The following is a 12,057-nucleotide window of genomic DNA, read 5'->3' as shown; positions in this document are numbered from 1 at the left end:
GCCCTCGTATTTCGATCTGCATCGATCTGCCTGCAAGCTTCCAGCTTTACGGAAACTTCATCTGACTTCTAACCAAGTCACAATACTCGAGCAATCTATCTGCATGAACTCATCCGAAGACTCATCTGACCATCACATCGATCTGATCCCAGTATACGATCTGGGCCATGAACTCATCTGAACACCGAGCTCATCTGATCTGTACTATTCGATCCGATCTCTTCTCTATTCTCATTCAATCTGATAGAAGCATACTTCAACAAATTTGAAATATACTAGAGATCATTTTTTAAAAAAATCATCGAGGTTAAAAAAAAACCAAATTGTTATTAGGGGTAATTGCATACGCTATCCATGTAAAATATCGAAATTGCTAAAAAAAACCCCTATGAAAAAAGGATGATCTATTAGGTTCTTGTGTTTTTTAATCTTGAGCACATGCCTCCCTATGTTTTAAAATTTTAAGCACAAAATTCATTGTCCGTACGTGTTTTCAGGGGTATTTGTATTCAAAATTTCAAAACACAAAAAAATAACAATAGAAAATTTTCAGTAATATCATGATTTTAACACGATAGTATATGCAATTATCCCTTATTATTATTATATTTTTTTTTTGTTTTTGTGTTGATGAAAAAATCCCGCGGTTAAAGGCACAAACGATCAACTTTTTCGGCTCCTCCGCCACCTCTGCTCGTCTCCTCCGCCGTGCGCACTCAACATTATTCAAATGTCACGTTTCCTATCCAGCCGTCGCTTCCAAATCGACTCGACCCCAGCCCCACTACCCCGATATGACGGCATCGACCACAAAGATCCTGCATCTGAAACCCTAGATGATGGCGAAGATGGCAAAACGGAGGCCTCGAAGTTGGCGCCTTCGAATAGCAGCGCAATGGGGATCGAGGCCGATCAAAAATCCTCTCGCCTTCAGGATTGCAAAGGCGACTATCTCAATGTTCGATCCAGACCCTATATCATGAAAATTCTCGATAAACAAGGTATGCGTGTGGATTTTTAGTTGTACCGATCTGTTGAGTCTAAAGTTTGATGATATTTATTGAGATGTGATACTTGTGTTCTATTCGGTGTGATTGCTCATTATGGCATCGTGTGGATTAGTACGCTCTGTGATTTTTTTTTAATTAATCTTGATTGTCATACTTCTATGAGATTGTGTTGAAATGTCCTTTACCTAATTATCAGATGCCGATATTGAATAACAATGTAAAAGAACTGAACGTTTCTTTATTAGAAGTCGTACCAGAATTCAAAGTTTATATGTAGTACTGATCAGCTGCTGCGCTCTCGCTGCCTTGAATTGTGGTGTTAAATTCTCAGTACATGTTGGCTGTTACTGCCTCTAAGTATCAAGGCTGCAAATTTTTCATTCCACAGGTGATCGTAAAATATTGTTTGCGGATAAGGTTCTAAAGTTCACTTGCTCAGGGAAGATGAAACACCGGGTGCTTCTAATTACTGATTTTGCGATTTACATTGTTGATCCTGATACTGATACACTTAAACGAAGAGTAGCTCTGGCAGCTGTGGAAAAGCTATGCTTAAGTGAGCTAAGTGATAATTTCTTTGCCATCATTATTCCTACCGAATATGATTTACTCATGGCTAGTACTCGAAAGACTGAAATAGCGGCCGTGTTTGTGGAGACTACTAGGAGTGCATCTGACTATGAACTTGAAGTTTCTCGATCTAGTAGGTAGGTAATTCAACTCGTCCCTATTTAAAACTTAGCCTTTTCATTTGTGGTATGTGCATGCTTGAATTAATTAGAGGAATCATCTCTTCTGAATTCTGCTTCTTTTTCAAGTTACAACATCTCAAAAATAGCATGTGCAGAACTATTTTGGAATAAATAAGTTAACTTGAAATTAAATTGCGAGGAACTCTCGAACTACTCAAGTCTTCAATAATTATCTAATCTCAAATTGATTACGATCTCCTTGTCCTTGACTTATGCGTTCTAAGTGTGTAAGTGAATCCACTGTGAAATTGGATGCCTTTTGTGTTGTGTGTAACTAGAAATGAATTTTAATTTTGCAGGTTTGAGTACAATGCAGCCTCTGAAATAGTCAAAGAAGTATGCTTTGAGGTAGTAGAAGGTATGGCTTACATGGAGGGCAAACTTTTCGTCTTCTAGAAAATCCCTTAGGTTGTGTTTGGGTTGACGGACTTGACTTAATTTGGGTAAAAAGATTTGATTTATGAAATGAGTTTAAACATGAATTTCAAATGACATCCAAATAAGTAGAGTAATCTGAAAATCTGTTACTTCAAATCCATATCCTTCTAGAATTTAGTGTGTTGTCACCTTGCATTGTCATTATATTTCAGATCCTACAAGCTAAGTTTTGTCTCCTGATGCTCACAAGTTTTTCATAAGATCTTGCAAGCTTAATCTTGTTATCTTGGTTGTCTTAGGTGGTGTCAGAACAAGAATCGTCCGAAAATGATCACGTGTTATACAATCTTTGGGAAGTAGTCCTCTATATTTCTGCAGAACTGTGGATTGAGTTTGAGCACGAAGAGGTGGTTTTGCGGAGTGTAAAGGTGATTCTTTTTTCGTTGCCAATGAGACTGGGATTCGTGATTTGTGTGTAATAGACGCGTGATTGTACGGAAGGAACATACGACGATAAGAAGTTTGATTAACTTGAGAACCGTTTGAACACCTGGTAGAGATGGGGCTGCACCAACCACGATGGACCTTCGACTGGATACATTTCACTCAAAAGTATAGCCCAGAATCAGGTTCAATTATCGCTTGGTCTGACGGATGGTAGAAAAATTTGAACATTCTTTGTCGATTTATTACCATACGGGTTTTCCCTAAGGTGGTTGTATTAGCAAAAATGCATATAACATAATTACAAGTAATACTGTCTAAGAACGAGTTTGGACTTTGGATATAGAAGTTGTAGATTTAAAAATTTATTTAAGTCAGTTCATTTTTTTAAGTGTTTTTATTAAAAAATAATATAAGTAGAAACAGAAGTCTAAAGGTCGTATATTTTAGCTTCAAAAAACAGTTTTTATAATTAAATACTATAATTTAAGGATGGAAAAAAACAAGAAAGAAATCCTTTTAAAAAAACCTTCGTATATAGGATTGCTCGTTTTAAATTGTGCTTGAGTTCTGTTAGGCTTTGTTGAACTTGCTATCTACTCGTGTACCATTTGTGCTCACTTTGTACAATGAATTTCTTAAAAAAAAAAATTATCTATGGTCTTCCAAAATATTTCACTTATAACAAGTTGCTAATTACACCAACTCCGTCTAAATGAGAGAATGCCATCTCGTGCGGGTAAGCAAAAATTGATTTAAATTTCTCGAAAAAAAAATTAATTTAAATTGAATTATATTATATTATAAAATCAAACCTAATTATTTGTTTGAATCAGTTTTAGTTAGTCATTGTTTAGATTTGTTTCATGTAATCAAATCGAAAAACTGGTTGTGCTCAAAGTTTTTACTGAAAAAAAAAATAAGTATATACCTCTGTAGGATTTTGTTAATAATTTTATGTTATGATTTTTCAGTGGTATAAATAATTCATTTGGTTTTAATAATAATTATCAATATAGATCTTATTATTTTTCTAATTTCCGAGTCATATGCACAAAAAATCTGTTCACGATGATAATTAGACAAAAACGAAGCCCTAAAAAATTAAAATAACTATTCATAACGATAATAAGTGATAATTAATCAATGATAATGTTATTGTCATAAATATAGTTAAACAGTAGACACAATATTAAATTATATCGATATTTATTTATATATTTAAAATTAGTAGTGAAAAAATCAAAATTTTACATTGTTCATCCAAATCAAATTTAAATTTTAACCGAACCAAACCAGTTTTTTAAATTATAATTGTTCTGATTTGTTTAACAATTTCGTAAAACCGATGCTCTTAGCTAGTTTGGTTCGAGTTTTTATCGAAACAAGCTAATATGCGCTATGTAATGCAACCACTTATTATATCATGTTATGTATATATGTATCAATAATATTACTACCATCTAGCTGAGCAATTTATATTATTAAGCTGACCTGAACTTTACTGCAAATGATTTGTTTTATAATTATACCATAATTAATTTGTCGATGGCATCAGAACTTCAAAATATATTTGTTTAATAATACCAAATTATTTGTTTTATGCCACAATTAATTAGTCTGACAGCAAAGTTCAGCTTTAAAAAATTGAAAATTTGCTGTGCTTTCTCCCTCTCCAGTGTGTTCGAAATACATTTTGTTTCTCATGAGATGGCACATTTATTATTCAAATCAAGAAATTTAAGTAATGTAGTTTGTTATACAGCAACTAGTCATTTCCTCTTTATACATCAGAAGCTTCATCTGTCTCTGATTTTCTAAGCAAAAGATCATATATACTGGATTTTTGTTTATTTCCTTAACATATTTCGTATTTGATCTTTATTATCTTATCTCTCGAATTAATCGGTGTCCTAAAATAGGGAAAATTACAAATTTAATCATGTATGTTTGTCACTTTGCGATTTTGGTCCTCTATGTTTTCACATTTCAATTTTAGTCCTGCATGTTCTTATTTTTGGCAATTTCGGTCTTTTTTATTCGAAAATGCTTACGTGACACTATACACGTCAGCTCCACATCAATACTGAATTGGTGTCACGTCAGCGCCACGTCGGAAAAAGGACTAAAATTGCCAAAAAAAAATAAATATAGCGAACTAAAACTGAAATCTGAAAATATAAATGACTGAAATCGCAAAGTGACAAACATACGAGACCAAAAAAACAATTTTCCACCTAAATTACATTGATTGTTCTATGAAAATAGCGACTTTTATGCTATGATCTTTCATAGGTTTCGTAAATTTGATTGGCAAGATAAAGAGTCGAGCAGTGTAAAACAATAATTATGCATGGAAATATTAACATGAAGCAAAATGAGAAAATTTTAAAAATGAACGACATTATTGCATGCCGATATTTGTACAAATAAACACAGCAGAGATCATGTTACCTTGTTTGGATATCAAGTTGTTTTCCGAATACATTAATTGGTTCCCCCACGTGTATCCTTGTTGGTCTCCCCCAGACAGCACCTCAGTGGGTACGCATAAAGAATTGTGTAATGAATCCTAAGGAACATAGTCCTATATATGCGAGGCATTGTCTGAGTAAAGTGTTAGATTAAAATTTCAGGGAGCCATCGGATATCACCTCAGTATATGCTAAAAATGGCCAGATTTCTTGTTGGTTTCTTGATTCTGGCGAATCATGCCCATTTAATCACAGCAATGGCAGGTGACAAAGACCGGTATTTGATTGCGGAGGCACCGATTATGGCGGCGCGGAAGCTTGGATTAAAGCATAATGATGGTTGCAAGATTGCTACTGCATTGAAGTCCAGCTCAAGCCCGTCTGAATCACCAAGATCAGAAGTAAAGGCCGAGCATTTAACGGAAGCAGGCGTCTCCGGAGCGGGAGACGGAGATTCATACGTGCTGAAAATCAACCACCGTTGGATTGATGAACCAGTTGTTGGAGGTGTGGTGATTCTTGGTGGTTTAGTGGCTGCTTTCTTGGCGACGGTTTTCTGGTACATTCGTGTCACTCGAAGAAGAAATTCAGAGCAGCCTAGTTCGCCTACTAACTTATCGATTCTTATTCCCGACAAAGGAAGATCATGAAAAAAATTCCAATTTTTTTTTTTTTAGTGTAAATGTTACACAGATGAGAAAGATTAGACTTCAGTTATGCTCCAGTTGTGAATGCCTTGTGAACTCGTCGTTTGTGCAAAATTTGAACACACATCTTCAAATCTAACGTGATATGCGATTGTGTGTGCCCATCGACTAGTAACAAATATTGTTATAACTTACAGATAACTCAAAAAAATAAAAAAATAAAATAAAGAGGGCCACTTAGAATAACTATGGTTAAATCCTACGAAAATTTTATTATAAATTTATAATTACTAGTAAACGTGGCGTGTACGACGAAAAATTTTCAGTTATGATTACTTTTTTATTTTATCTTTCTGAATTTTTATTTTTATTTCTGATTAACATGTTATTGGGAAAAAAAATCATACGAAAAATAAAATATGAAGCCAAATGAAAAATATGATGAAAATTATGTGAGATGATTGGAGTTAGTGTATTATAAAAAAATAAGTTTTTTTTTTATGTGCAAGTGGAGTGAGTGGAAGATTTTTAGGGGGGGTTGTGGGTAGGAAAGGTAATTATTATGGAATAATATAAGTGATGGAATAATATAAGTGAAGAAGGGGCAAAAATAAAAACAAAAGATGGTGTTCACATGAGTGATTTCTCTAAATATCTCAAATATTATAATATAATAGAGATTATTTATTTTTCGTGCGGAGTTGTCAAAAAAAAATATAAATTGTGAGTGAAGGGAGAAGCTTCCATTTAGAATCCGCGTAAGGAATTGATTTGACACAATGGCCAATTGGCCAGCCCTTTGCTTCTTGTTCTAGAACCCAACGTATAAAATGCCACCTTCTAGTGTGTATTACTCCAAAACAAGTAAAATGTCAAAGATCCCCTAAGAAAAATTTTCTTTCATCCGTGTATAAATACATCTGCATCCGAAATTGAGAAGAAAACCATTATACATCACCAATGGGTTTACTGAGATCCCCTTTCTATTTGTGGATGTTTATTAGCATAATTTGTTTCATATTTCAAGATCCAAGTTTTCTTGAAGCTAGGCCACTTCTCTCCCTACCTCAACAGAGTAAGGCCGCATGATGCTACGCGATTCAATATTATTTACTTTATTTAAAAAAAGAAGAGTTCAATTTTATATGTGATACTGAATTAAATTTTTGAGTCTGTCGTTGCTGAAAAATATATATCGAATATTTCTTTCTTTGCTCGATACTATAGATACCCATTGTTTTCATTAACTTTGTGAATGATTATGAATAGGTGAGTCTAAAATTATTGCCAGTCTTGGAGTGGTTTGCAAGTGTTGTGACGTTGAAGGTAGCCAAGAATGTGCAATTTCATGGGATGGGTCTTGCTCAAACCTAAAGTGCCTGCCGTGGAAATTACATTAACACCCTGCCCATATTCACTTGTATAATCTTGACCCGGTCTATTTTTAATCATTGTCATGATTTGTTGTGTAATTATAATGTACATAGCTAGTAAAAAGAATTCAATCACGCTTGGTTTTATTAATTATTTTTTGCTGGTCACATTAATCATCAAATCCAATTAAAACAAGAGTTATATTAGATTTACAATGAAAGTTACACACACGATCACACGTTATCTTTGACATTACAAAACTATCAATAAAAAGATTTTTTTCGATTGTTAGGACCAAGAACTCGAAACATTGAATAAATCCCATTTAACTTGAGGAGAAGCAAAACAAGGATCTTACACAAACAAAATCTTTTAGAATGTACAACATTGCAAAAATAATAGAAGAAGTAAATGAAAAAGAGTTCTTCAATCTTCATGCATGAAATCAGATAGCTATCACGTTGCCTCAAACCAGATGGAATACTTAAAACTAACAAAAGCACAAAGGGAGTGACGAAGTACTCAGCTCGTGAAAATCTTGATACCAATGTACTAAAAAACATCATGGTCCATGGCATCCTTCAGCACTTCGCCATACTCTTTCTGCGTATACAAACAAAGAACATAGCTGAGTTAAACAAATGGATGAAACATGTTCATTCTTCCTCGGATGATTCGTGCGGATCTTGAGTACTAGCAGCTGCTTTTGAAGATTCGACTGATAGAGATGCTGATATCTCTCTTCTCCTACTCGAAAATGGATCTGATTTCCTGATGTTGCTACTCGGTTCCTTCCCTTTTGCATCCACACTCAGGTAATCTGTCAATATTCTTTTCACACCTAGCCCACGAAGGGAAACCTTGCTGCTTTCTATGTATGGTGATTTTTCTATCTTGACAGGGCTAATATGTTGTGAAGGAGAAAAGCTAGGAGTTGCAAAAGCTGTCCTGTATGGAGTGCTAGAGGCTGCGAGTGGAATGCCGATGCTTTCACAAGTGATTACACCGACCTTGGTGATCGACACAACTTGATCTGAATGCTTAGACATGTCGTCCACATAAAGTAGATCGTCGATGCGGGCAACAATATTGAATGCCAGGCTTTCCAAAACTCTTGAGTAGCTCTCCAATATGGACTTCCCAACATCCTGTTAGGGCAATCACAGATCGGAATAGAACAAAAACTTGTGAGGTTTTCAGGTACGGCTGTACATTCACCTAATCTCTAGTTATTAAGTAAGTTGATCCTAATATGAAGTTGAGGGAAGAAAGAAAAAGCTGCATTCTTAAGAAGAATAGTAAGACGTGAACTGAAACCTTGTTAAATTGGATTTTGCTCATGTCTAAGGTTGTCTGGGGAAGACCAGGAAACCGCTGTTTCAGGCAAAGAAGCAAACTCTCAGCTCTATCTGCAAGAAGTTCCCTTTTATCTCCATCAATCATCAGATCCTTGACCATTTCCCATGAAGACTTAGAATTTGATCTCTGTGAACTGTGCAACGGATTTAAGTTAGTTTTCCGGCGCCACACAAAAATGGAGGCCTCCACTCTGTTGGCAATCTCTAAAGCATGATAGTCAGAAGACAAATCGAGGCAGTCGAGCAAATATTCAGGTGAAAATTGGTCCGAATTAATATATCGATAAATAAGGTCCCCCAAACTTGCTTTTCCATTCTGCAACCATCAAGAAAGGAAAAAAGGAAAATCAATTAACAGACGAGTTTTTTATCACGTGAAATTAATTAGATGTTGACGTTTCTCGGAAGAATACCTTCGGGAGAGCATCTAAAAATGAATCAGGGATATCCATTTCAGCTAGAGAGGCGCTGTTTATAGCCATCGCGGCTTTAAGTATTTGGTTTGTACAATCCCGCCGGTGTTGCAACATTTTCCTAGAATCATCGCTAAGCCCGCCCGAGGGGACCCGAGGAACTGGAAGCCACCACTTGTTCTCTTGACGAGGAACAGGTTTTCGGAAAGAAGCTGATCCATCAGCCACGGGGGCAACAATCCCTTGGTCAACATACCAAAACTCTGAGTTCTTGAAACTGTCCAATATTTCCTATTCAGAGAGAATGAAAAGGTTAGATCCACTACTCAACTATACAATTACTAAAAGCAGAAGAATTTAGTGCCTTACTAGTAACATGTTGTCTAACTTGCGTAGAGCAGGGAGATTAATGAATAGATCAGACCGCGGCCTTGAAGTCATGATCTGTAAAAAGGCAAAGAAAATAACAACTGATTTAACTTCTACAGAGGCTCGTAGCTAATTCTAATCCTGAGGAACAAATTCCAGCCACGGTGTCTCTACATGAAGTCATTTGCATACGGCTTCAGAATCACAATTTTACTCCATAACGAATATTATTGACATTGGAAAACTAAAGGCGATTGCATACAAAACTAGTCTCTTTCGCAGACTATACTAACCTCGAGTTTGCTTCCATCAGGTAATGTCTGCCAAGACGGTATCAATTCAACAATATGATCACTAACACACAGAAGCCATTCCATTTCTCTTCGCCACATTGTTTTTTTATCAGTTGTTAGAGGTTCTAATCTCCAAACTTGCCCAAATAGTGTAGCTACCGAAAATATCAGACTGATTAGGTAAATGCAAGATACCAAGAATGAATATAAATTCAAAAAACTTTTGTCAACTAATGAATGGAGCAGACATAACGCACCACAAAGATTCGTAATAGCATTTGATATAGCCAGAGCAGTGCAAACCCCATTGCCACAACCAGACATGTCTTCACCAAGCAGCAATTTTGATAATCTTTCTTTCATCATATCAAGTTCTACATCAAATAAGAAATCCGTAAAAATATCAACACAATTATGGGAAATGGGGGCATGAATAAAAACAATCAGTACCTGAAAGAGAGGACCCTTGTTTCTCCAATTTTCTGCTGTCCAAGTGGGGCTTCTCTACTTCTTCAAAAACTTCAGGATTGGCAGGATGCGGCAATTTATCCCTTGGCATTGGCCAACACATAGAAATGGGTGAAGAAGAGTTATCAGAACTACTGTTTTCATCATTCACATTAACCTCAGAAGACAAAAAATCAGCACTTGAACTACTTTCTACACTTTCCACCTCCTTCAAATTCAAGAAACTTCTTCCAACTCCACAAACCTCGCTACCATCCACTAAACCCTCCATTTTAGCCTCAACAATATCCGGTGAGGCACAATACAGAGAGTTGTTTACTACCATGCCATCAAAATGGAACCTTTTACTCGAAACCCCACCTTGAAAAACTCCTCTATTTCTCAAGAATGTAACTGATTTTGACACCCACGAGGGCAATGCAGGAGAGGGCCTCGAGCTTCTTGAATTTTCAGAATATATCGACTGGTTCAGAGCCGAAAAATGCTTGGTCTTTGTCTGGTTTTGCATAGTGGCCTCACTTTCCTGATCAGCTCTATCCAAAAGGCGTCGACTTCAGCTCCAACCATCTCTGCTTCTGCCAACGGTAAAAGTTAAAAGAAACAAAAAAACAAGAAGCCCAAATGTGGACACCGGCAATAATGAATGGAAAGATATGATTGCTCAAGCACTGAGGGAAGAAATGATGCTCGAATGCGTGGGAGAGAGTCTCCTACAGACGGGTTTTGTACAGAATGATGCGCAGAGATTGCGGAATGGAGAACAAGTATATGCGGGGGGACGACTCCCCTCGGGAAAAGTTTGAAAAATAACTTTTGTCAATTAAATTTTTTGATTTATAATATTTTACAAAAAAAATTTATAAAATGACCTTTAAATATAAAAAAAATACAAAAACAAAACAAAGGAAAAAAATTTAGATTTATAATCTTCTTACAAAAAAAATTTACAAAATAACCTTCAAATATAAAGGAAATACAAAAACAAAACAAAGGAAAAAAATTCAAAAAATTATATTTTAAAATGATGATCAAAGAAAAATTATTTAGTTAAATAAATCCCACGAACCTCTCGATGCTGTGCTTTTGCTTAAACCAGTGGCTTTCATTAGGTTGATTTGTTAAAGACTTTTGCTTGCACAAGGGCTCTCCGTTAATTATTACATTGGGTGATTATTTGCAATTATTGCACGGCTGATTCAACCATAAAGTTTGGTGACGTTATAATCCAAAGTATTTTTTTGTAGTGTTTATCACTGATCAAATTTTATGGATGAGAATTTAATATGTTTTTGAAAATTTTTTATGTCAATCCTTTTCTTGTCATTAATGATTATTTGTGTAAGTAATAATAACTACAAACATCACTGAAAACTGCTAGAAAAATTGCCCCTCATGCGCCAAAAAAATTTAAAGAATTAATTTTGTGAATACATTTTATCTTTTAGAATCGTTTTATCTTTTAGAAATCCACCGGAGCTCACATGTATCACGAAGACAAAAATCATAAGATGATGTGAAGGCATTTTCCATGGCCACCAAGAGACAAAAATCACGTTTGCGCTAAGGACAATTGAAGAATACGCCATGTCTCCACACAAATCTTCCCATCTTCTAATGGACCATGAGAAGCATCCAACGTCCCAAAAGTTGGAATAGTGGGTTTTATCGTCTAGACCGTCTATCATACTCATATTTATAATAAAAAATATTATTTTGATATAAAAAATATTTTTTTTTTCATAAATGACAACCCAAATATAACATCTTTCTCACAAAATTGATCTATGAGATCAATCACAGAAGTTTTTGTGAAGTCAAAAATGTAAAACACAAGAACTTCACTTTGGACAAAATTTAATAATTGTACCGCGTGAGAAATATGAATACGATAAGCTTGTGCGCGTTCAAGGGCTCACAAATTTTTTTGACGGACGAGAACAAATAGAAATTAAATTATAAAAAAATCGATATTGTATAAAAGATACGGTTTTGAGTTTGAGAACTCGAGTTGTAATCTTTCTCCCAAAATATCAAAAACTAGATATCCTAAATTTTTTTCTCTCAAACAACTAGTAAA

General features: G+C 35.2%; 2 protein-coding genes across 2 annotated transcripts; one reads left to right on the top strand and one right to left on the bottom strand.

The window, feature by feature from the left end:
- Positions 1-652: 652 nt before the first annotated feature.
- LOC140883737 (uncharacterized) lies at positions 653-2,952 on the top strand. The gene is made up of 4 exons (XM_073290319.1): positions 653-1,001; positions 1,399-1,717; positions 2,062-2,120; positions 2,440-2,952. Exons 1-4 carry the CDS (start codon positions 731-733, stop codon positions 2,469-2,471), a joined length of 681 nt encoding a protein of 226 aa, XP_073146420.1. The 5' UTR covers positions 653-730; the 3' UTR covers positions 2,472-2,952.
- A 4,429-nt stretch (positions 2,953-7,381) lies between these two features.
- On the bottom strand, positions 7,382-10,763 carry LOC140880000 (rop guanine nucleotide exchange factor 7-like). The gene is made up of 7 exons (XM_073284029.1): positions 9,963-10,763; positions 9,770-9,886; positions 9,513-9,667; positions 9,220-9,294; positions 8,851-9,141; positions 8,397-8,753; positions 7,382-8,227 (listed from the first exon to the last, which is right to left on the bottom strand). Exons 1-7 carry the CDS (start codon positions 10,486-10,488, stop codon positions 7,736-7,738), a joined length of 2,013 nt encoding a protein of 670 aa, XP_073140130.1. The 5' UTR covers positions 10,489-10,763; the 3' UTR covers positions 7,382-7,735.
- Between the last annotated feature and the right edge of the window lie 1,294 nt (positions 10,764-12,057).

Source organism: Henckelia pumila, chromosome 2 (assembly GCF_033568475.1).
Source record: "Henckelia pumila isolate YLH828 chromosome 2, ASM3356847v2, whole genome shotgun sequence".
Classification (NCBI taxonomy): Eukaryota; Viridiplantae; Streptophyta; class Magnoliopsida; order Lamiales; family Gesneriaceae; genus Henckelia; species Henckelia pumila.
Note: the sequence above shows the minus strand (reverse complement) of the source record. Positions and strands in the feature narration are given on the sequence as shown.